General features: G+C 37.6%; 1 protein-coding gene across 1 annotated transcript in view; it reads left to right on the top strand.

Annotated features, from left to right (window-relative positions):
* The first annotated feature begins 5,073 nt into the window (after window positions 1-5,073).
* slc45a2 (solute carrier family 45 member 2) overlaps window positions 5,074-23,156 on the top strand; it is a 30,342-nt gene continuing 12,259 nt past the window's right edge. The window contains exons 1-3 of the mRNA XM_053479032.1: window positions 5,074-5,527; window positions 6,780-6,956; window positions 14,329-14,669. Of these exons, the coding sequence (XP_053335007.1) occupies window positions 5,074-5,527; window positions 6,780-6,956; window positions 14,329-14,669 (972 nt within the window). The remainder of the gene's footprint in view (window positions 5,528-6,779; window positions 6,957-14,328; window positions 14,670-23,156) is intronic.

The raw sequence follows: 23,156 nt of genomic DNA on the forward strand, positions 1-23,156 counted from the left end.
TCCATCTATCACAGCAAGCCATCCAGGTCCTGAAGCAGCAAAACAACCCCAGACCATCACACTACCACCACCATATTTTACTGTTGGTATGGTGTTCTTTTTCTGAAATGCTGTGTTACTTTTACGCCAGATGTAACGGGACACGCACCTTCCAAAAAGTTAAACTTTTGTCTCGTTGGTCCACAAGGTATTTTCCCAAAAGTCTTGGCAAACATTGAGATGTTTTTTAGCAAAATTGAGACGAGCCTTGATGTTCTTTTTGCTTAAGTGGTTTGCGCCTTGGAAATCTGCCATGCAGGCCGTTTTTGCCCAGTCTCTTTCTTTTGGTGGAGTCGTGAACACTGACCTTAATTGAGGCAAGTGAGGCCTGCAGTTCTTTAGTTGTTGTCCTGGGGTCTTTTGTGGCCTCTCGGATGAGTTGTCTCTGCGCTCTTGGGGTAATTTTGGTCGGCTGGCCACTCCTGGGAAGGTTCTCCACTGTTCCATGTTTTTGCCATTTGTGGATGATGGCTCTCACTGTGGTTCGCTGGAGTCCCAAGGCTTTGGAAATGGCTTTATAACCTTTACCAGCCTGATAGATCTCAATTACTTTTGTTCTCATTTTTTTCTGAATTTCTTTGGATCTTGGCATAATGTCTAGCTTTTGAGGTGCTTTTGGTCTACTTCTCTGTGTCAGGTAGCTCCTATTTAAGTGATTTTTTGATTGAAACAGGTGTGGCAGTAATCAGGCCTACGGGTGACTACAGAAATTGAACTTTTAACTGTGATAAACCACAGTTAAGTTATTTTTTAACAAGGGGGGGCAATTACTTTTTCACACAGGGCCATGTAGATTTGGAGTTTTTTTTCTCCCTTAATAACGTAAACCTTCATTTAAAAACTGCATTTTGTGTTCATTTATGTTATCTTTGACTAATAGTTAACGGTTTTTGATGAGCAGAAACATTTAAGTGTGACAAACATGCAAAAGAATAAGAAATCAGGAAGGGGGCAAATAGTTTTTCACACCACTGTGTATATATATATATATATATATATATATATATATATATATATGTTTGTTTTGTCTGATTAAATTCATGTAATTGGCTATTTATAGAAAATATAACATAAACAATACCCCAAACCTACCTGTCATTTTTATAATTATTGGAATAATAATTGTCAGGTAAGAGTAATTTTTTTCTTATAAGATCTACTTGTACACATTAGAACCTGCTCTACATTTTATTTCGCACAAAACATTCACATAGTTCAGGAAATGTTTTGACAAAACATGAGGAAAAATATTGGAAAAAACATTGTTTGCCATGTATAAGTGTTTAAAAGGATAAAAGTAGGAGCCAGGAGTAAATAACACTTACAAGAGTCAGGTATTATACAACAAAGGTACAATAGAAGTCAGGTTGATAGGAAATTCAAAGAGACAGACAGACAGAGATGGTTATAAAACAGAAAACTAATAAGTTGCTTGACTTTTTACAAAGCTGGAATATACAGTGAGGTCAATAAGTATTTGATCACCCTGTGATTTCTCTTACTTAGAAATCATGGAGTGGTCTACAGTTTTCAGCATAGGTGCATTTCCACTGTGAGAGACAGAATCTAAAAAGAAAAACCTGGAAATCACATTGTATGATTTTTTAAAACAATTTATTTGTGAATTACTGTGTCTAATAAGTATTTGATCACTTGCTTATCAGCCAGATTTCTGTCCCTCAAAGACTTATTTTGCTTTAAATAGTCCAGCTACACTCTGCTCATGATTCTAAATTAGTAGCACCTGTTTGAGGTTGTTAGCTGTCATAAAGACACCTGTGCACCCCACAATCAGCCAAAGTCTAAGTAGATACATGGGGTACTAATGATACTAAGAATGGTGAAGAATCAGCCCAGAACTACACGGGAGGAGCTGGTCAATGCCGTGAAGAGAGCTGGGACCATCGTTTCCAAGGCTACTATCAGTAATACACTAAGACGTCAAGGTTTAAAATCTTGCATCACACGGAAGGTTCCCCTGCTTAAATCAGCCCATGTCCAGACCTGTCTGAAGTTTGTCAGGGACCATCTGGGTGATCCAGAAGAGTCATGGGAGAAAGTCCTGTGGTCAGATGAGACCAAAGTAGAACTTTGTTGTGTTTGGAGGAGGAAGAATGATCATCCCAATAATACAGTGAAGCATGGGGCTGGAAGCATCATGCTCTGTGGGTGTTTTTCTGCACAGGAGACAGGACAACTGCATTGTATTAAGGAGAGGATGAATGGGGCCATGTATTGTGACATATTGGGCAAAAAACCTCCTTCTCTCAGTCAGAGCATTAAAGATCATCGTGGCTGGGTCTTCCAACATGACAATGACCCAAAGCACACAGCCAGGAAAACCAAGAAGTGGCTCTGTAAGAAGCATATCGACTATTTAAAAGCAAAATAACAGGTCTTTGAGGGTCAGAAATCTGACTGATAAGCAAGTGATCAAATACTTATTTGACACAGTAATTCACAAATATATTGTTAAAAAATCAAACAATGTGATTTCCGGATTTTTTTTTTTTTAGATTCACAGTGGAAGTCTCTCACAGTGGAAATGCACCTATGCTAAAAATTGTAGACCCCTCCATGATTTCTAAGTAAGAGAACTTGCAAAATCACAGGGTGATCAAATACTTACTGACCTCACTGTATATACAGTACACACACACACACACACACACACACACACACACACACACACACACACATATATATATATATATATATATATATATATATATACACAGTGGAACCTTGGATTATAAGTAATTTGGTCTGCAAACGTTTGCAAGGCGAGCAAAATTTTTTACTTAATTTTAAATTGTTAAACAAGCGAGGTTGTGATATACAGTATATACAAATACTGTAGTATGTGTAAGCATCATGCAACCACAACTGAGCCAATTATTCTTCTCTCTTGTGCTCTGAGATTGTGGGTAATCGTCTCCCATGCTCAGTCTCAGTGTGCATGCGTCACTCGTATAATCAACATCCGTTTGTGCATCTACTGTTTCCTATAACATTGTGACCACATGTGTGTGCGTATAGCAATTTTTTTTTATTTTGTGTCCAAGCATAGTGATTGTCCTTTAGTAAGTAACTGTAAATATATTTGGAAAAAGGTAAAAAAAAAAAAAAAAAAAAAAAAACTGCGGGCTGCACAGTGGTGTAGTGGTTAGCACTGTGCCTTGCATCTCCAGGGTCCGGGTTCGATTCCCGGCCAGACTCGATTCCTGTGTGCATGGAGTTTGCATGATCTTAAATTGCCCGTAATGTGTGAATGCGTGTGTGTATGTGTGTGCCCTGCGATGGATTGGCACTCTGTTCAGGGTGTATCCTGCCTCATGCCCTAAGTCTCCTGGAAGGGCTCCAGGGGATAGGCACCCTGCGACCCTGAATACAGGATAAAGAGTAATAGATGATGAGTGAGTGAGTAAAAAGACTATGGCAGTGCCAAAGATGAATCTGTTTAGACGAGTAACGTCCCATGGTGTCTTGTGTGTGTGCACATGTGTGCACGTGTGTGAAAGCCCTCCTCCTTTTTGACCTGAAGTGTTTTTTTTTTTTATCCACAGGTGTGCTTCGTGAAGAGTTAATTTGTGACATTTGTTACCTTCTTAATGTGCTTTAGACTATCATTTGTCTTGTGCAGGAGAAGGGTAGGTACAGAGACTAGCCTTATTACTGTTACTACAACTACCGTACAAACCCATATTATAGCAAGGAAACACTTATGAACACTGACATTGGACATTAGATCAGTGGAAACCTGTCTTTTGGTCTGATGACTCCAAGTTTAAGATTTTTGGTTCTAAAAGCCATGTCTTTGTTAGACATAGAGAGGGCGAACAGACAGTTCCTGAATGTGTGGTTCCCACTGTGAAGCACGGTGGAGAAGGTGTGACAGTGTGGGAGTGCTTTGGTGATTACGCTGTTGGTCACTTAGTCAAAATTGACTTCCACAGCATTTTGCAGTGCCATGTCTTTTATTTGTTTTCCAACAGGACAATGACCCCAGACACACCTCAAGGTTATGTATGAGCTATACTGTAGGTCGTAGAAGGAGAGTGATAGACTACTGCATTAGATGGTCTCCTCAGTCCCCCAATCTAAATCCAGTTGAGATGGTTTAAGATGAGGTGGTCTGGAAATTGAAAGAAAAGTAGGCAAGATGTACCTTTGCTCCCCACATGTTTTAATAACCCTTTGGGTACCCATGACCCTACTGCTGGTTCACTGGATTAACTGTACTTAAAGCGCATGTGTACTACTTGTATATAAAGATCTTGCTTGTTTATAAAGTTTAAATTAAATATATATATATATTGGTTTGTCTTGCAGATGCTCACAGACAAAGTTATGCGCAATCCAAGGTTCCACTGTATTACTTTTTTTTAATGGAATGGTTTGCTGTTTTAGCAAAACATCAAGAACTTTGAAGATTTCGTGTTATCCATGAATGTGGCATTTAAAGCCAAATGTTACCATTCAGCTTCTGTAGATTGAATCTGACTGTCAAAGGCAGTGAATCACGAGAAGACACGAGCAGAGTGCTGCGTCTCACATGATCTCTCTGCAGAGGGTGGTCCCAAGGTACTTGATATGTATGTATGTGATTTCACAACGGGCATGTATTTGATTTTTCCCCCCTTTAAAAACTTTGAAGGGTGGAGAAATCTGATTCAAATCATCATCCTGGAAATGTGATGTCTCATTAAATGTTAGCTCACAATAATCAGCTAAATTGAATATTTTGGAAGTCTAAGGTTCTGAGCAGATAGTGAGTTTGAGAGGGGAGAAACTTTTAAGCTCATAATCTGTCATGTGCTTACAACTGGCTGGGGGCTTTTGGAAAACACGAGACCAAACAGATGTCCATTCATCCAAACTAGGCAACTTTTTATTTCCTGCTCAGTCCTGATCACTTCTCAAGTTCAACTCTAACACACCACTCACTCAGTTATGCAGTAGATACCACCAGGTGTGCAGGTTTGGATTTGGGGAAGTTGTTAAGCAGTGTGAGTCTCTGTGAAATTCCAAATCATGACTCTACTGACAAATGAGAAGCCCAACAAGTTCCCACATGAGTTGGAAAGCTACACCTCCACCGTGAAGTCTCACTCCATTGACTGCAGCCCTAATGGCGATTATGCGGATGGCACGGAGGAGGAAGTGTTTCAGGCTATGGAGCCTCCAAAGAGGTCGCGTGGACGCCTCATCATGCACGCCACAGTGATGTTCGGGAGGGAATTCTGCTATGCGGTGGAGGCTGCATTCGTCACGCCTGTCTTGCTAAGTGTAGGACTCCCACGAAGTCTGTACAGCCTGGTGTGGCTCATCAGCCCTGTCCTGGGCTTCATCCTCCAGCCAGTGATCGGCTCAGCCAGTGACTTCTGCCGCTCACCATGGGGACGCAGGAGACCCTACATCCTTACACTGGGTGTTATGATGCTCATAGGCATCACCCTGTTTCTCAACGGAGATGCTGTGGTATCAGGTGAGGCTTTCAATTATTGAAGTTTAGTTATTATATAAGTTATATTAGTTGAGTTTGGTTGATAAATTTAATTGACTTAGAGGCTGTAGCTCGTTTGTATTTTTACAGTGTGTAATTGAAATCAAATTGGTTTTGCTCTGTCAATAATTAAAAAGTGAAATAAATTGGATTGTATCTGTTTAAGCTGTAATGCTTTCTTTCACATTTTCCTGTAATGTGCAATTAGCAGTTACATAATTCTAAGTATGAGTTTCTGAGTAATCAGCAAATCCCTTAATTGTTTTGTTCTTTATGAATATTTCTCCATAATAACACCCAAGAGTATTTGGGGAAAGGGGAATCATACTTTATAGAATCCATAATGTTACACCACATGGCCAAAAGTAGATTCATCCCAAATGTTACCTCTCATGTGAGATCCTACAGCTACAGAACACATCCTATACAATGATATACTTTCGACTCTGTGGCAACAGCTTGGGAAATGACTGTATATTGGTAGAATGGTCAGGTGTCCACAAACTTTTGTCCATCCAGTGTATATTAAATGGAAATGACTGAAGTAACTGTGATGCTTTAAATAAAATATTTGCATTACCATTTTTTCAGTTACAAATAATTTCTTACAAAAGACATTTAGCCTAAATTATGTTCTATATTTTATCAGAACTATGAAATAAGATTTTAAAATAAAAAATAAATTAATTAAAAGTAAATAAAAAATATTGCAAACCAGCTGCTGTAGGGGGAGAGTTACAGAATGACATCTTCTGGTAGCTTAGTGACACTTGTCTCTTTTTATATTTTCGTTCAAAACCCAGGAGCCTACACTAGGTTTTTTGCTTCCATCCGAATACTGGTCTGTCTTGTAATGTGTTGCTTTTTTAAAAACATGCAAATATTCTTCTGTAATTTTATTTATTTATTAATTCTTAAAGTATATTTGGAAAAAGTCAATAGTTTTGAAAATGATAAATATGCAAACATGATAAACATACTGTATATAACACATTTGTAACACAAATAATATGTTGGCCTAAAATTGTGGACAGTACCGTGTGTGTGTGTGTGTGTGTGTGTGTGTGTGTCTGTGTCCAGGTCCAGCAAAGTCATGGCCAAGAGCCCCGAGCTGCCCTGGTGGCACATGGGGAACCCTTGGGGAATGTTATGAATGATTGCTGTGGTGTGTGTGTATTTGTGTGGTTATTCGAAAGTGATTAAGTAAAGCCATGCTTTTTGTTCTATGTTTCAGTGCTGGTGCAGCACATAGGTTGGAAGAGAACTTGGTCCATAGTGGTGGTTATGTTTGGAGTAGTCATGTTTGACTTTTCAGCGGATTTCATAGATGGACCAGTGAAGGCCTACCTGTTTGATGTTTGCTCTTACCAGGACAAAGAGAGAGGCCTGCATTACCACGCCCTGCTTACAGGTAAGCGGAAAAGTTTAAAGTCACCATCTTAACACTGAAAAAATTTTCTATATAAGTATACAAGATGTAAGGTTTTTTTGTTTGTTTGTTTTTTACGCTTGCAAATTTCTCATTTTATTTCCAGTTATATCAGTGTGTTCCACTTGGCACACCCTAACCCTTCTCCACTGAGTTGAACAGAATTTACAAAATCAAGAATTTGACAAATTATAATTATTAATTCTTTTTATAATTAATTCAGTTAATTACATTATTTCCACTTTATCTTTGTACCTTATTTACATCATTTAAAAATATTTAAGTTAGGAGACATGATGCAAAATACGGTAACATGCACACATTAATTGCTTGTCCTGTAAGTATGAGCAAGATGATGCACTTGCAAGATTTGTCCCACTCATTGCTGATTTCTGTAAAATTGCTGAACGCTGCTACAGCATCCTCTTTCATGTTTTTTCCACCCAGTAAACAAAGTGCCTGTGGCCATCTTGCTGACACAACCTTTCTGCCAGAGTGGAGTCTGAACAGGAACATAAGCCTCCAATTTAAGCATTAGGAAGTCCTCAGCCAAAAACTGAAATCCTTAAGCTTTTCTTAAGAGTCTGAACTGGCTGCTGTAATTTATGTGTGGGAGTTCATACTCAAGGTTGAGATGATAGATAAGCTTACATATCCTTATTAGTGAAAATGCTTGGTTGCGGTTGTGAAATCACATTCATATCATACAGTTTTAGAATGCAGTTAGACAAGTGGTAAAGATCAGTCGGTAACCAGGAAACTGGAGTTGATATGCTGACTCTTGTTTATTTGCCCGGTTGAAGTCTTTAAATCAGTTTTTCTGCTTGGAAGCATAATTTCAGAAAGTTTTCACCAGCATGCCCTTGAGATGTCATCTCATGTAGAAAGAAAAAGCAGAGACATGAAGGGGAAGAGATAAGTAAGAAGCAGATTGAACCAGACGGTACATCACAGCTAGAGTGGTGACACAGGGAATAAGAAATATCGCATATTCAACACATAAAAAAATGAGCAGAAATAAGCAGAAACAGCTGTATAAAAGTTAACATGGATTTTTTGGTGGAGATACCTGGGTGAACAATTACCTTTTAAACTTGGTAATTAGTCAGAACTATTGAGGGGTTACCTCAGAGAGAAAGAAATTCCTAAGAGTTATAGATTAACACGTTTGCCTAAATGTTTTTTGTATGGGGTATTTCCATACAAAATGTAAAAAGAATAATAAATGAGAATTCTCTAAGAGAATCTCTCTGAAAAAAAAGTTTGATTTTAAATATAAGTGACAAACATTTTCTTCTGTTTCTGGGCATTGTGTTCATCACTATTACTAATGAATAATTATTGGAATACCTAAAGATTAGAAATCAGTAAAAGAACAGTTAAGCTAAGCCTTAGTCCCATCTTTTTGAGCAATCTAATCTATGTAATTAAAAGAAAATAAAGAAAAACAAATAAAAAAAAAAAACATCTATAAAAGGGAAACATTTATATACACGTGAAGACGTGTAGACCCCCCTCACCACTGAGCTCCAGTAATGCGCTCTGGTCATGTGCTACTGCTGCTGCTTTCAGCTTCAACCCATGATCCCAGCACATGACTAGGCAAAACTGGACCTGAGCACTCCCACAACCCCATGCATCTGATCCTGTATAAACCCTGTCACATATAAACTGTTTCATCATCTGTTTTATTTCCCGTGAGCTTTATGCTTTTTATGAATGATTGTATATGAGAAGTTGGAGCAACTATTCAAGCCAATATCTAGTTGCTTTATGGCATAATGCAGAATTTTCATAGAATTATGAAAAATATAATTTTGAAATGTAACATTTAAATATTAGTTATCACAATGTCATGTCTTCAGAATAATTATGGATGTTTCATGCATGTACATAGAAAATAAATGGAAGTGCCCTTACTCATGCAACAGAAACATGTTACCTTTATTATTATTATTATTATTATTATTATTATTATTATTATTATTAACTGGAGATTGCTCTCTTGGGGGGAGGGGTGGTATACACTCAGCCTCCTGTTTATCCATTGTGTTTGTTTATACAGACTTTCCATTGAATGTGTCATGTCATACTGTCATACAACATAAGCAGCAGCATAAGTGTCTTAGGGTAAGCATGTGATAGTCTTGGCCCCCCATTGTTGGTGGCGTTCATGTAGGAGTGGGAAATAGGCAGACCTTGTCCATGCAGAAAAAAAGCAGAAGTGCATTTTCAGTGGTGGACTTTTATCACATAACTGCTCTACAGCCGGAGTTAGGAAATTATTTGTTCCCAGGACCATATTTTACTTTTATACCTCTTTACAGTGCCTAGGCACATAATTGGGATTCTTGGTCAGATGGTCCTTCAACCACTACTCATCCTCGGTTATACATGTAGCACTCTATTATAATAGACTTACTGTTCTGATCTGCATCGACTTTCATTACTTCAGTCTTGCACCACTTACTTTTGCACTGCTGTCACTTTTAATTGCTATAACACAGTTGCACATCACCATTTAAGCACCGAATGAGCTAACACCAGCATGTGTGTGAGACCTTACCTTCAATTTAAGGCCTATGGCAGCTGCCTAGTAGATTTTCTTGGGTTACCCTGTGGACCTAAAGCAATAAGCACTCTATACAGAGGATGAAGTTAAAATGCTTCATTATAGTTTCTGTTGCTCTGTCCTACTATTTTCTGACTCTTTGATACAAAAAAAAAATCTTCTTAGTTTCAGTTTTTGATGAGATAAGCCACATGCACGAAGATAAAAGTATATCGTAACAGAGATACTTTGATGTTGGATATGCTGTTCTGGGCAAATTGGGGGTTGCAGTTAAAAGGTTAAAGCCATATTGGCCAATCAGATTACCTATAAAAGTAGGTAGTACCTGGCAGCTCCCACTTTGACATTAAACACTGGAGATACGGCACACAATCTTACAAACAAAAACTCAAAAAAAACTTGAATTTCCAAATGGTTCATTTTCAGTGAACTTAAGTGGAGTTTGCATGTGAACAAAAGCCAAATTTCATAAAAAATCCAGTAAAAAAAAAATCTGTGTACATGTGGTATAGGTATGTGATACAGAATCCAATAAAATTCAATCCAAGCCCAGACATAAGCGCTAAAGGGTTAAAGATGTTTCTCAAGACCCAACATTGGCTTCCTGACAGTTTTAAAATCCAAACTCTCAACACTCTACTGTAGTTACCTTATTTCATGAGATCTCATTGCCTATTAAGCCAGGCATTAATGAAAATGTAGTGTTTCATTAGGGCATATAATATATAAATAAATATAATTAATAAAAAATATAAATATAATTGTGTTTTTGGTTTTACTCTTTCAGGCTGGGCCACATGCAGAACATTGTATAGAGTATATGCAGTCACATTACCAGATGTTGCAATTCCACTACATTGACCTAGCCACCAGGATTTGGTATTAAAACTATCACAATATTAAAGATATGATGCCTAGCCTTGGTCCTGGGTCCTGGGTCCTGGGCAATTGAGCTGCCTACATTGAGCTAAATAAAGAAATGAAGAAACAGCAGGCTGCCAGATTGATTCTATCTACTAGACTCTAGAAATAAATTGATTATTTTTTACATTTCCAACCTTAAGATTTGCATTTTCTTCCAGAACAGTCAGACATCATATTCTTGCATTGAATGTGTAGAGAAATAAAATATAAAAAAACAAGAATCTATTTAAAGCATACAGCAGATATTGCAGTGCCAAACTAAAATAATAATTTTTGCCTGGGTCTGTGGTCTGGGTGAGATGCAGCAAAGATTCCCTGCAAATGAATATTATTTATTCCTCTTCTGGGTGCATCAGTATGCAACACTTGTATTGGATTTTTGATTTTATAGACACACGGCTTGCGCACCAAGATTGAATAAATTAAATAATGGTGGTCCAGAAAGCAGATCACTGAAATTGGATCATGGCGAAGCTGTGACATAATTTACAAATCTGTAAATATGTATATATTAGGCAAATAGGCAAAACCGTATGTAAGTATAGGAAAGTTAAGGAAATGTTGTTGTTGTTGGTCTTTTGGCTGCTCCCGGCAAGGGGTCACCACAGCTTGGCACAGGTTTTTGCGCCGGATTCCCTTCCTGATGCAACCCTCTGCATCCAGTGGCTGGGGTTTGGGCACTGGCTGGGAATCGAACTTTGGCAGGCAAAACACCTACCACTGAGCCACCAGTGCCCCTGGTGAAGTTAAGGAAATAAACATGGCTAAATAATGAACAAAATAACAACAAAACTTTTTAAAGGTTTTTCAGTTTTAGATCGTTTAAAACTGTTTTATTTTATTAAATTTTATATGTTTCAATTTATTCAAAAGCAGTAAAAGCAGTTATAAATGCAGCAGTAAAAATATTCAAGTCTGCTTAAAGATGTGTAAAACCTCACTAGTGTAGTATACTGGTTAAGATTGTTATGCAAATCCATAGTGTTGCATGTTTAGTAAGAATAATAACCTAATGATTAGTTAAAGTAATATCTTTTGTTGCATTAGTTGGATAAAAGGAGCGTCGGTCTCTTTAAAGGGTTAGGAATGGAATGCCGTAGAGGGGCTGAACTGAAGGAAGTGCTGAGGTTGGAAAAAGTGTGTTGAGTTTTTTTTGTGTGATTAAAAAAGAAGTAAAGAAGTTCAAGTACGAGTCATTCTTACAGATATAACACATAGCAAAATTTATGTAAAAGGAATTAAATTTACTTTGAAATTTAAAACTTGTAAAAATATTCAGCTGTAAAAATGCCGGGTAATTATTAAAGACATCACATGGTTTTTTAACATAATGCTGTTTTGTCCATATTATGCAGTCTACTGTATGTGCACTTTGGACATGAGGATTATGTGCATGCACATTAACCTCAGATGCTTCACACGTGCAGTTTATGCTTGCATAAATAATCTGTCCCTGAGAAAGCATGGAATATATTAACCACTGTGGCTGCGCTTGATAAAATCTCACCATGGATTTACAAAAATAATTTCTATTTTGAAGGGTGATTTGTCACATAAAAAATATTTTTTAAAGGTTTGTTTAAAAAAATTCATATATATTTGATGTAATTTAAACTGATAGACAGACAGCTACACTGTACTCTACACAGTTAAGAGAGTGTAAATGAGGTTTTTCCTTTACGTCCGTTGCTCAATGCTCCTGTAACAACAACTATCAGTACTAACAGAGCTGTTGTTTTCATTAAGTCCATCAGTGTGTAAAGTGTCTTTTGTCATTTGGAAAAAAAAATCATTCTAAAAGTAAGATGGTGTGCAACAAAATGTTCAGGTAGTCTCTGCGATATGGTATCTACGATGTACAGTCATGTTCAAAAGTTTGTATGCCCCCCTTAATTCTATGTGTTTGTTTTTTAGTAAAACCATAATAAAAAATAATCTTCATATTTTTATGTGCGATCACAGTGCGTCTTAATATCAGGCCAATAGCAACATATAACTTTTGTTTACTGTGACATTATTCATTTAAATAAATGAAATTATAATAAATTATAAAAATTTACTGCTTCTACAGGATTTAAGTTGGTAAGTTGCAGCCAGATGAGCCCTTGAAAACAGAAGTTTTGGCAGCTTGATGTTCTGGACAATTCAGCTGTGTGTTTACACAATGAAAATACATAAGTATTAGTCTTAGAGAAGCAATTGTTGCTGCACATCAATCTAGAAAGGGTTATAAAACCAGTTCCAAAAATTTGCAGTTCAATGTTCAACACTGATTATTATAAGTCTTCTCACCCCAAGTTTAAAGAAACTGAATGAAAAAAAAAATGCATCTCAGACCCTGCAGGCCTAAGCATGTTAAATGTTAAAGTCCAGACAGCACAATTACAGTAGAAGTAGATTGAACCACTGTTTGAAATTGTTGCCAGGAGAAAAACTTCTGTCTAAAAGCAACAGGGAAGCAGGACTGAGATTTACAAAAATAAGATAAACTGCATCTGAACAAAGCACAAGATTTCTTGTCCTATGGACAGACAACACCAAAGTGGAGTTGTTCGCCCAGTGGCATGTTTAAGGAAAACCAAACAGCATTTCAGCAGAAACACCTCCTACACGCTCCACAAGCACTCCGGTTGGAGGGGTGACGATTTAGGCTTGTTTTGCATCCGCAAGACCTGGACTCCTTGCAGTTATTGAGTCGACTATGAACTCCTTTGTATACCAGAGTATTCTAGAGGCGAATATTTGGCCATCTCTACAACAGCTAAAGCTTGGTCAAATTGGGTAAAGCAACAGGACACTGATCCGAAGCACACCAGTAAATCTACATCAAAATAGCTGAAAAATAAAAGAATAAAGGTTTTGGAATGGACCAGTCAAAGTCCATATTTCAACCTAAGGTAATTGAAATGCTGTGACAGTAGATTACCCGAGCTCTGCATATAAAAATGGCCAAATGAACAGAAGCAATGTTATAAGGAAGAATTGGCCAAAATTCCTCCACAATGATATGAGCGACTAATAAAGTCATACAGGAAACAATTACTTTAAGTTATTGCTGCCCAAAGTGGCTCTAAAAGCTATTAAATCATGGGGTACTTAGTATCGCCCACATGCTTTCTATTTCCCTTCGTTTTTGTTAAATAAATAATGGCACAATTAAAAAAGGTTATATGTTGTTACTTGTCTATATTTACCATATACAAAGACCTGCTAAGATACATGATTTGTATTATGTTTTTACACAGATATATAGAATTAAAAGTATTGGTTCTAAGTTTTGAACATGACTGTACAGCTGATTACATTTTAGTAAGAATGATATGATATAGTAAAAATAATGCACTAGAACTGTTTGGACATTTAAGTTATATTGACAGTGCAGGCAAAAATGGCTATTAATGAAACTGCAGGAATGGAGGGCCAGTACTTGTCTCTCATATTTTTTTCATGTGTGGGAAGTCATGCTTTGGGACTGCTTCTGTTCAGTTAAGACGGGGGCTCTAACCAGGTAAAAGGGAATCATCATAGATAACTCTAAATACTAGTTCATTTAAAACCTGCCGAGATCTGTTAGACACCTAAAAAAAATTTGGCCTGACAGTATGATGATAACAAAAGTCATAAACCCACACAGAACAGGTAATCAGAAGCCAAAGTTATATTCTATCAAAACCTATTGGATAACTTGGAGAAAGCTGTGTCCATGACATCCCTTTGCAATAAGTTAAGAATAGAATAAAATTGCCAAATTAGGGTGTGGTTGGGTCTTGGACTCTTATTCAAAAGACTGAGTACTGTGCTACATACGGTCTCTATTTTTTTAATGAGTATGACATCCAGTCACCTGTTCCTCCACAGGTCTGGGTGGAGCATGTGGGTATCTGACTGGTGCCATGGACTGGGGACATTCGCCACTGGGGGCTCTACTGGGTTCCGAGTATCAGGTCATTTATTTCTTCTCCGCGCTTACCTGGGGCTTCTTCCTCACTGTGCATCTCTTCAGTATTCCCGAGAAACCTTTGGGAAAACAGAATTCCACTGAGCCCTTGGTCCATGGTTCCCCCTTGCTGCAGCCATCAGTCATGAATGGTTCCACATACGGCACTGTGACAAATGAACCTGAGCTGCGACCCCGATCGTTCTCGGCTCTAAGCGAGGCCAACTCCATCACATCCAGCTCCAAGCAAGGAAGCAGTGAGGTAAGTTATCTGATAAATCAGTCAATAGAATTCTCATATTCCTTGTTTCATTGAAAATAATTGATCTTTGAATAGGGAATGAAATGTATGAAGCGACAATAAATCACGTAGTGTAGTGCCATTATAGAAAACTAATAAAAAGTGATGAGTTAGAGGCCATTTCCGAATTTGATCTTGAACAATCTTGAGAAATCATGGTTAAGACAAATGAACCATGTGTGAAAATGCGAAATTACCTACCAAATAAGCTCTCTAAGGAAGCAATTGTAAAAACCTTACATTTGGTGGTTGGAGCAAATCCTCTAGGATGAGTAAATCAAATCCTGCACACCAAAGTACTAAATAGTGTGCTATAATGGAGACTACACCTATTTATTCAAGATATTATTACGAAGTGGCAGAAACCACCTAGAAACATCCAAAAAACTTAAGAAATGTGACATTGTTTAAAATTTTTAAAGTGAATGACATATTTTTGGCCAAATAGAATTTCTCCCATACAACAACAAGCCATACTAAACTCTTATGAAATTCCTGATGATCTTCCTAATGCTTTTCTACACTCTTGTGCTCACACTGGTTGGGATCAAATCTGGGAATGTCGGACAGACCCCTTAATTCATAGCCGTGATGGCCTAGCATGAGCTTTAACTGATTTGTAGCAGATTCCTATATGATTCCATCGACCAATTAGAACAGTTCAGGGATGAGTAAAAGGGGCCTACTGTTACCACACAAGATTATTTTACTATAGCAGTTTAAAGTAACATATGTGCAACCTCAAACACACATTTCCTTACCACATAATTTTTTTCTTTCTACTAAAGGTAATAATAATAATTAAAAAGAAACTAAACTACCAGGTGGGGTCAGCCATAGGTCTTTGCATGGGCCCCCTGGGACTTGGGGTAGGGTCATCTACTGTACACCATCTAAACCCACTCCCCCCCACCTCCATTGTCCCCATGGAGAAATAAAAATGTAATTACTAGAACCATTTTGTACACACCCATAACCTACTTAAACTATAAATCATTTTGATTGATACAGACACAAACAAACTTTTAAAATGATTTTTGCTGAGGTTGAGAGCCGCTACAATCAATATGGCTATTCTAGGTGAAACAGCTGTCCATATAAACAATAAAAAAGGTAATTTGTGTCCGGTAAGCAAGCAACAATAACACACAATAATAAAGTGTTCCTAATTAATTGGATGGTAAACATGTTATTCTTTGTTAAAGTCACCTCGCAGATTCCTTTGAATAAGCTGATATTACTGCCCTGTGACTGACCACATTAATATTATATAAAGATATGATTTGCAGCTGTACTACTGAGAGCTACTGTTATAGGAAATTCCCTTTATTTTACATCACCCAACTGTTAATCCATAGAAGTCTATAGAGTAACCTGTCATTAGTCACTGAGGCATGAGGTGTTAAAACATGGTAACGTGCAATGCATTTTGCCTTGTCCACATCTGCATAAATAGAGTCAAGCGCCTCCATTTGTCAGAATGTGTTCTCTAAGTGAGAGAAGCTTTAGGATATCCAAAATCTAATTACAGTCTAATCTGTGGCTTCAACCAAATAGCCGAGAACTTCACCTTAAATCTTCTTGGTATCTTTATTCCACCCAGTTTTGATACCACTTCTATTACTAGTGCTTTTGATCTATCGACAAAACTTGTTTAAATTCTTCGGATTGCTTAATTCTTGGGATTGCTCACTTTAATCCTGTAGTGGACATACAGTATGTTGCCAATTACCCTATCTTTCTTGATTGTAATTTTGCACCTTTTTTGTTGGTGTTACTCATTTTGCCAGCTGTACAGTGTCCTCTGCATCCCCTTGGGGAACCTGCACAGGATAAGCAAAATATGGCCTAAATTCACTAAAACCGGCCAACCTGACAACCTTGGATGCCAAGGACAACAGGCTATTTAAGAACTATTTTTTGTGCTCAGGGAACAATATGGATAAGTTCATGCATTTAGATGAAGGCAAAACACACTGGAAATTTATCCTTGTAACCTAGCAACGTGTATCTTGTAGGATGGGTCCTACAGTCACAGGAACTGACTCACCCAACAGTTTCAGAAGATTAAGGTATATCTAAAGTGCATTGACTCAATCTGTTTGTCTAACCTCATGGTTGACTTTTCCAACTTGCTGCTGTGGGAATTACAGCTATCACTTGATATAACTTTGTCTTTATCAAACAGAAATTAGGGGTAGATTAGTGCTATCTGAGTATTTGGACAGTTGACCAAAGTTGTAGCCATTAGACTCAGCAGACATCTGCCTTGTTTTCCACAAGGGAAACCTCATGAACCACTTTGTTACATTGTTAGTAGGTAGAAAAGGGGAATAGCTATTACCGCCGCGCTCATTGCTGCGACAAAACGACAGCGGCCAAAATAAATCAGTCGCATTTTAAACTAATTCGTTAAATGACCGCTAGGTGGAGCAAAGTGACATTTTTCCCCGGTCGTCTCGGTTTTTAAAGGGGTCATCTAGTCCTATTTTTCATAAGTTAATATGATTCTTTAGGGTCCTAATGAAAAGTTTGAAATATATTTTCATTAAAAATTCTCAATGGTTGTATAAAAAAACACTACTTTTACCTGGTAAAAAGTAGCTCTGTACTTAGCAACCTATTTCAGTACATGCTCCTTAAAATGCTAATGACAGTTCTGTGGGGCGTGTCTTAACAACACACTGCCACGGGAGTGTAGTCCAGTGCGGGTAATGCTTTGTGGGGAAAAAACGCGAAAATGTGAGATAAGCTGGAATATAAAGCCTGAGCCTGTTTTCTTAAGTAGTTTTTGGTTTGATTTAAGTACGGAACCCACCCGGAAGTTTGTAATATTGCCTGACAATGCAGAAAATAAAAGAATGGACATGCATCGACATGAATTAACGGGCTGTTACGCTGCCGCTAGCAACAACAACAAAAAAAGCGGAGAAACTTACTGAGAGAGATACGAACGCGATGTGTTTACTGATGTGTTTACATGACTTCTTAATCATTGACAGACATCGTTATAAACCATCTAATGTTACAAAGGTAAGCATAATATAGTTTTCCGACTACGTACACAGTTTGCAACTAGACAATCACCTTAATGCATTGTTTATTATAAACATGCGATTAGGAATTATATAGAGACCATGTTCTATGAGAGTATAAGTTAACTTACACTCCACATTCATCGAGCCTGGTGAAGATGAAGCAGGAACACGAAGCGTTAGTACAGATCCATTTTTTAGGAGCAGCTTCCTAGTAAAACCTGCTTTATATTGACCCGCGTTTATAAAGCAGTCTGGTGAAAAATAATTATCGCAAACATGAACGCATTTAGGTAAATCGGCAGGGACGTTAGCTTCAAAAACAAAATTTAGCCACTGCGTCCTCAGCGGCTCAGATGTCGGTAGTGAATGACGACTGCTGTGTTTGCTATTACACCCAATAACTGTACACCACACTCGCTTAGGCGGCATTTTGCGCCAGCGTTGAAACAATGGCCGACAGCTTCTTCTCACTCGGGGCAGGTCTTTGCTCAATCAACTATAGTAGGAGCAGCCTCTTGTGGTGTTGCGTCACATCGACAGGCATTTGAGATTGGCCTTATTTCAGAAGGGGCATGTTATTGTAATAAAAGAAAAGGAAATCACTGGGCGGCTTTTTATCATCATAGAGTGGTTGTGTACACACTCTCCTAACACACATTTCAGTCCAAACAGCATGAAAAAGTGCATGTAGGCCCGTATGACACCTTTAAATATAATAAGAGCTTTAATCAAATTTCTATTTGTATCTGTTTAGTGCCAGTCGTCTGGCACTGAACCAGTCTTACATTTGTGAAAAAAAAATTTTTTATTTGTGTAAAATAATATTGTAGCCTTTTTCACCGCTACACGAAGGAACGTGGAGAGACGAGTGAGCTTCCTTGCTGCCCAATGCAAATGGCTGAGAGTAATTTATTCTGCACAGCACGAAAATAACAGGAACAGCACAATAAATAGAACAGGTCACACACAATCAATAGAACACACATCTAACACACACACACAACCTGGCCGAAACCACCAACCCAAACACCCTTCCCCAACAGGGTGAACACACAACAACCCCTCCCGCAAAGCCGAAACCTCGCCCACGCCACAATATTTATACAATATAAAGAGGCTCTTAATTCGTTATTCATTCGCAATATAAACCAAAATATGTAGTCTTACATTTGTGAAAAGGTTTCAGAAGATTTTTTGAGAGATTTGTTGTATTAAATATGTATGCAGTATCATCAAGAATTCAGAGATTTCGTGTGCAAAATAATATTTTTGCTGTATAATCATCTTGAGTTGTTATTCGATCGCACATCGGCTGGCACTCAACCAAAAAATATTGTCTTACATTTGTAAAAAGGATTTGGTGGATTTTTCAGCGATTTTGTTATACTGAATCATGAATATGCAGTATAATAAAGATCTCTTAATTCATTATTCGTTCGCACATTGGCTTGCACTGGCTACATTGCGTTTTCCACTCCACCTCGCTCACAACTGAGCTTCCAAGCGTGGCAATGCATGCTCCGTTTCAGATGAGCGCTGAAGCACAGACAGTAAATGAATGTGAATCACAGCGTGACACTAATAACGTAAATATTACTTACCAAGGTTCTAAAGTGTCTCAATGATACTTTAAAACTATTTATTTATACAGATGTACTTGTTTTACATGGAAATCTACAGGTCTGTAACTAAAGGATTTAACCTGGCAAAGAGCCATTTAAGAACAATTATTTTAAAAAAGGCGTATAACTGGGCTATTACCTGATCGTCAATCATTATCTTCATTGTTATTGAAATAATTACAATAATGTTTTTCATTACTAAATAGAAACATAATTGTGCAACTGTTAAGCATTAGCCCATACTTGAGAATCTCTTCTTTGTTGTCATCCCCATACATTCTATTTAATCACCCTAATATTAACACCCATCCTCTAGTTGTAGTTTACACAACTAAAATCAGGACATTAAGAAAAAAAAGAAAAAGAAGACGGAAAGCAGATCCGCCTCAACGTAAAAAGTTTAGTAACAAGTTGCACAACTTTAAAAAAAAAAAAAAAGTTTACTCAACTTTAAAAACGATTTGCTGGCCAAACTAAATATTTTACATTGATGTTTAAAATCTTAAGTTGACTCAACTTGTAATTCATTCATAGAAATAAATAAAAACATCAACTTAAAGATTTTAAACATCAAACTAGTCAAAGTTAAAACAGTGATCAGCATAAAACAAGAAAACACAGGTTCTATTGTGCTTAAAGGTTAATCGTTGTACTAAATAATAATAATCATGCTGTATCATCAGGGCCTTTTACGGTAATTCATTATTCGTTCGCACTTTGGCTGGTTGTTGTTTTAGTGTTTCTTTGTTCTTTCCAATGTCGGACACAATTCAAATGCAAATAAAGAGCCATCCCCCACTTTTAGCTAACTCAAGTCAGCTCCTGGGATGAGAAAGGCTGTATTTCGTTTTCTGCACCGCCCAACCACAACTGAGTAAATGCGCCAAATATTTACCTTAAATAAGTAACAGATTAACGAAATTAGAGAGTGAAAACAGTGATAGTATGTATGATGAGGTTTTGCTCTTTTTTGTGACGCTCTCCACCACAAACGATTTCATTGAAATGACCGGTGGAGCCTGTTTGTTTTTTTTATTCAAGTTCAAATGAACTTAAGCGCCGGCGCTTTGACATCTCAGCAATTTAATTACAAAAATAACTCATTGTGAACCAAGCATATAAAAAAAATACACTGCTCAAATGTAAACCTTTTATTTAAATGTTTGTATACTCTTTATTAGGACATTTTACAAGTGAAATGGATTTGACTAACATACTGTACAGTACGGGCTAAATTAGAGACAGGTAAAAGTAAGTCCATTATCACTGGTCTTAAAAAGTGGGTGGGTCCTGTCCCACCCACATGCTTTAGTTTAAATGCTGCGTGGGCTCTTGTTAAATGCTAGCCATAACTTTTTCTGAGCTCGAGTTTTCTGCCACACTATCGACCATGACGAAGATCTCCTCTGAGATGAGCATCAAGATCAGGTCTCTGTGAATAGCAGGACAACATTTCTCTGATATCAAGACATTCTTGATACTGTCAGGTGTTCATGTCTCCAACGACACGATCAGACGACATTGTCGTTCTCGTCACCTGACTCCTGCGATTAAAACACCAGCTCCACTGAAAGTGACCAGGTAGGTTATATTAGCATTTGTTTCGTATAAAATCGAAAAAATTACATTAAACTGACATGGAATAAAATATCATTTTTGTTTGTATAGTGCTAAACAGATTCAAAACGAGCTTCAGATCCGCCTGCGATTGAAATGATCAATTAGTACCATTCGAAGGTCAATAAAGAAACTTGGATGGACTTATGGCAAAGCCTGGTAAGCATCTATAATAATTTTAGCAACTATACATTAGATTTAACACATTTATCGATATATTTATTTGTTTGTGGGGTTTTTTTGTTTGTTTGTTTGGCACAGACCCTATGATTCGGGACACCAACAAAGCCCTGCGTCTTAGCCAAGCGCAGCAGTGGATGGCTGTCAAAGAGACCTTTGACAATGTAATTTTTGCTGGCGAAACAACTGTGGCTTTGGAACGCTTTGCGTTGATGTGCTACAAAAAAAGGGGTCGGCACGTAGCGAAACCCAAGGCCAAGCATCCTGTAAAACTTCATGTTTGGGGGACCATATCCCGTCAGGGACCAGGACCAATAGTTGTCTTTGAAGGTTAGTTTAATATAATGTACAGCACATTTTACTCTGAATTTCTACTTATAAATTTACAGGAATTATGGACCGGCATTGTTACAAAGAAAGCATAATAAAATCTTTGCTGGCGCCATACATTCAACAACACTTTAAAGGACCTTATCGCTTCTTCCAAAGTAAAAAAAATAACGAGATTGTAATATTTGTTTCTGTTGGTGGAATATATGTGTTTTGTAGTTTTCATGAATCATCAATGTGTTTTATATTGTTTCTTTAAATTTAGGCTATAGACAATGACCCAACGCATACAGCGGCGAGACAATATATTGCTGAGGCGGGGATCAACTGGGTAAAAACACCAGCCGAGTATGTTTCTTATACTCTTTGTGTTCTGCTATTTTAGATTAACTTGTTTATGAAATGTTCACATGACAATTTCCTTTAACTTGTATTCCTTACATGCAGGTCTCCTGATCTCAACCCGATAGAGATGGTTTGGCACGCGCTGAAGGAGTTTGTCAGATGTGAGGCTAAGCCACGGGACAAAGATGAGCTTCTTCAGGCTATTGTGACTTTCTGGAGCGATCACTTGACCAAAATTGCGTGCAATAAATATATTGATTATCTTCAGAAAGTTTTGCCGGCAGTGGTACAGCGCAACGGGGGCGCTACTGGGATGTTTAACTCACTTATAACAAAAATGTAATTTGTTAAAATGTTTTTATTATTTATTAAATAAAATTATGATGATCATAAAAGCCTACTGCATTTCATTCTTATAATAACGCAAAACACAGTCGCTGCGGAATGACTTTGACGTCTGCTGACGCAGTAGCACGTTCTGACGATGTTTGAATTTATGGTCATTTAGTTTCACTTATTTTAATTAATAAATCTGCAACAAATGTAAAGAACACAAAGTATAAGATGACACAAAACCCTACATGCATACTATAGCTTTTCTAATTACACGTGATAAAATCTAAAGGTTCACTGTGATAACGTTTACGTTGCTTAAATTCGATCCTAATAAGATTTAATTTAATTTCAGTTCTAAATTTGTACGATATTTTTAGTACTGTGATTATGAATTCATTTAATTACAATGTTTTACCTGATTTTTTCGACTGTCGACGTGCTGCGCGGCTCATTAATCCTTGAGAGAATGAACTATAAGGCCTGAGGCCTCAGTCTATAGTTTTATAGTTATAAAAGCCAACAAACGTACAAACACAAATGCTGTTGCCATGAGCCGCGGCAGTAAAAGTAGAATCCCGCTTGTATACCATCTGTACACTGCAGCTGGAGCCATCCATTATCATATTTCTAGCATTTTTTTTATATTTGGGTAAATTTTATCCCAAAATAAGTGCATAGGGGAAGCAGGGACCAATCACCATCTCCTCTTTTTGCATTTGAGACCGGAAGTTTATTAACATTGGCACCATCAGACATTATTGAAAATCCTGTACCGTCACTTCACCATCACTTCACCTTCACCAAAAGTGCTGCAAGAGTGTTGTGTACTCACTGGTATGTAGCACACTATTGTACACTCCAGTGCAAAGAGAGCTGCTTGAGAAGCTGGAAAGTAGTTCTATAGGGCCCGGACACCTTGATTCTCGGATTTGAAAATGAGAGGGGAGAGTGAAAAAAATCCAGAAATTTCTGTACCAGGG

Source organism: Clarias gariepinus, chromosome 19, assembly GCF_024256425.1.
Source record: "Clarias gariepinus isolate MV-2021 ecotype Netherlands chromosome 19, CGAR_prim_01v2, whole genome shotgun sequence".
Classification (NCBI taxonomy): domain Eukaryota; kingdom Metazoa; phylum Chordata; class Actinopteri; order Siluriformes; family Clariidae; genus Clarias; species Clarias gariepinus.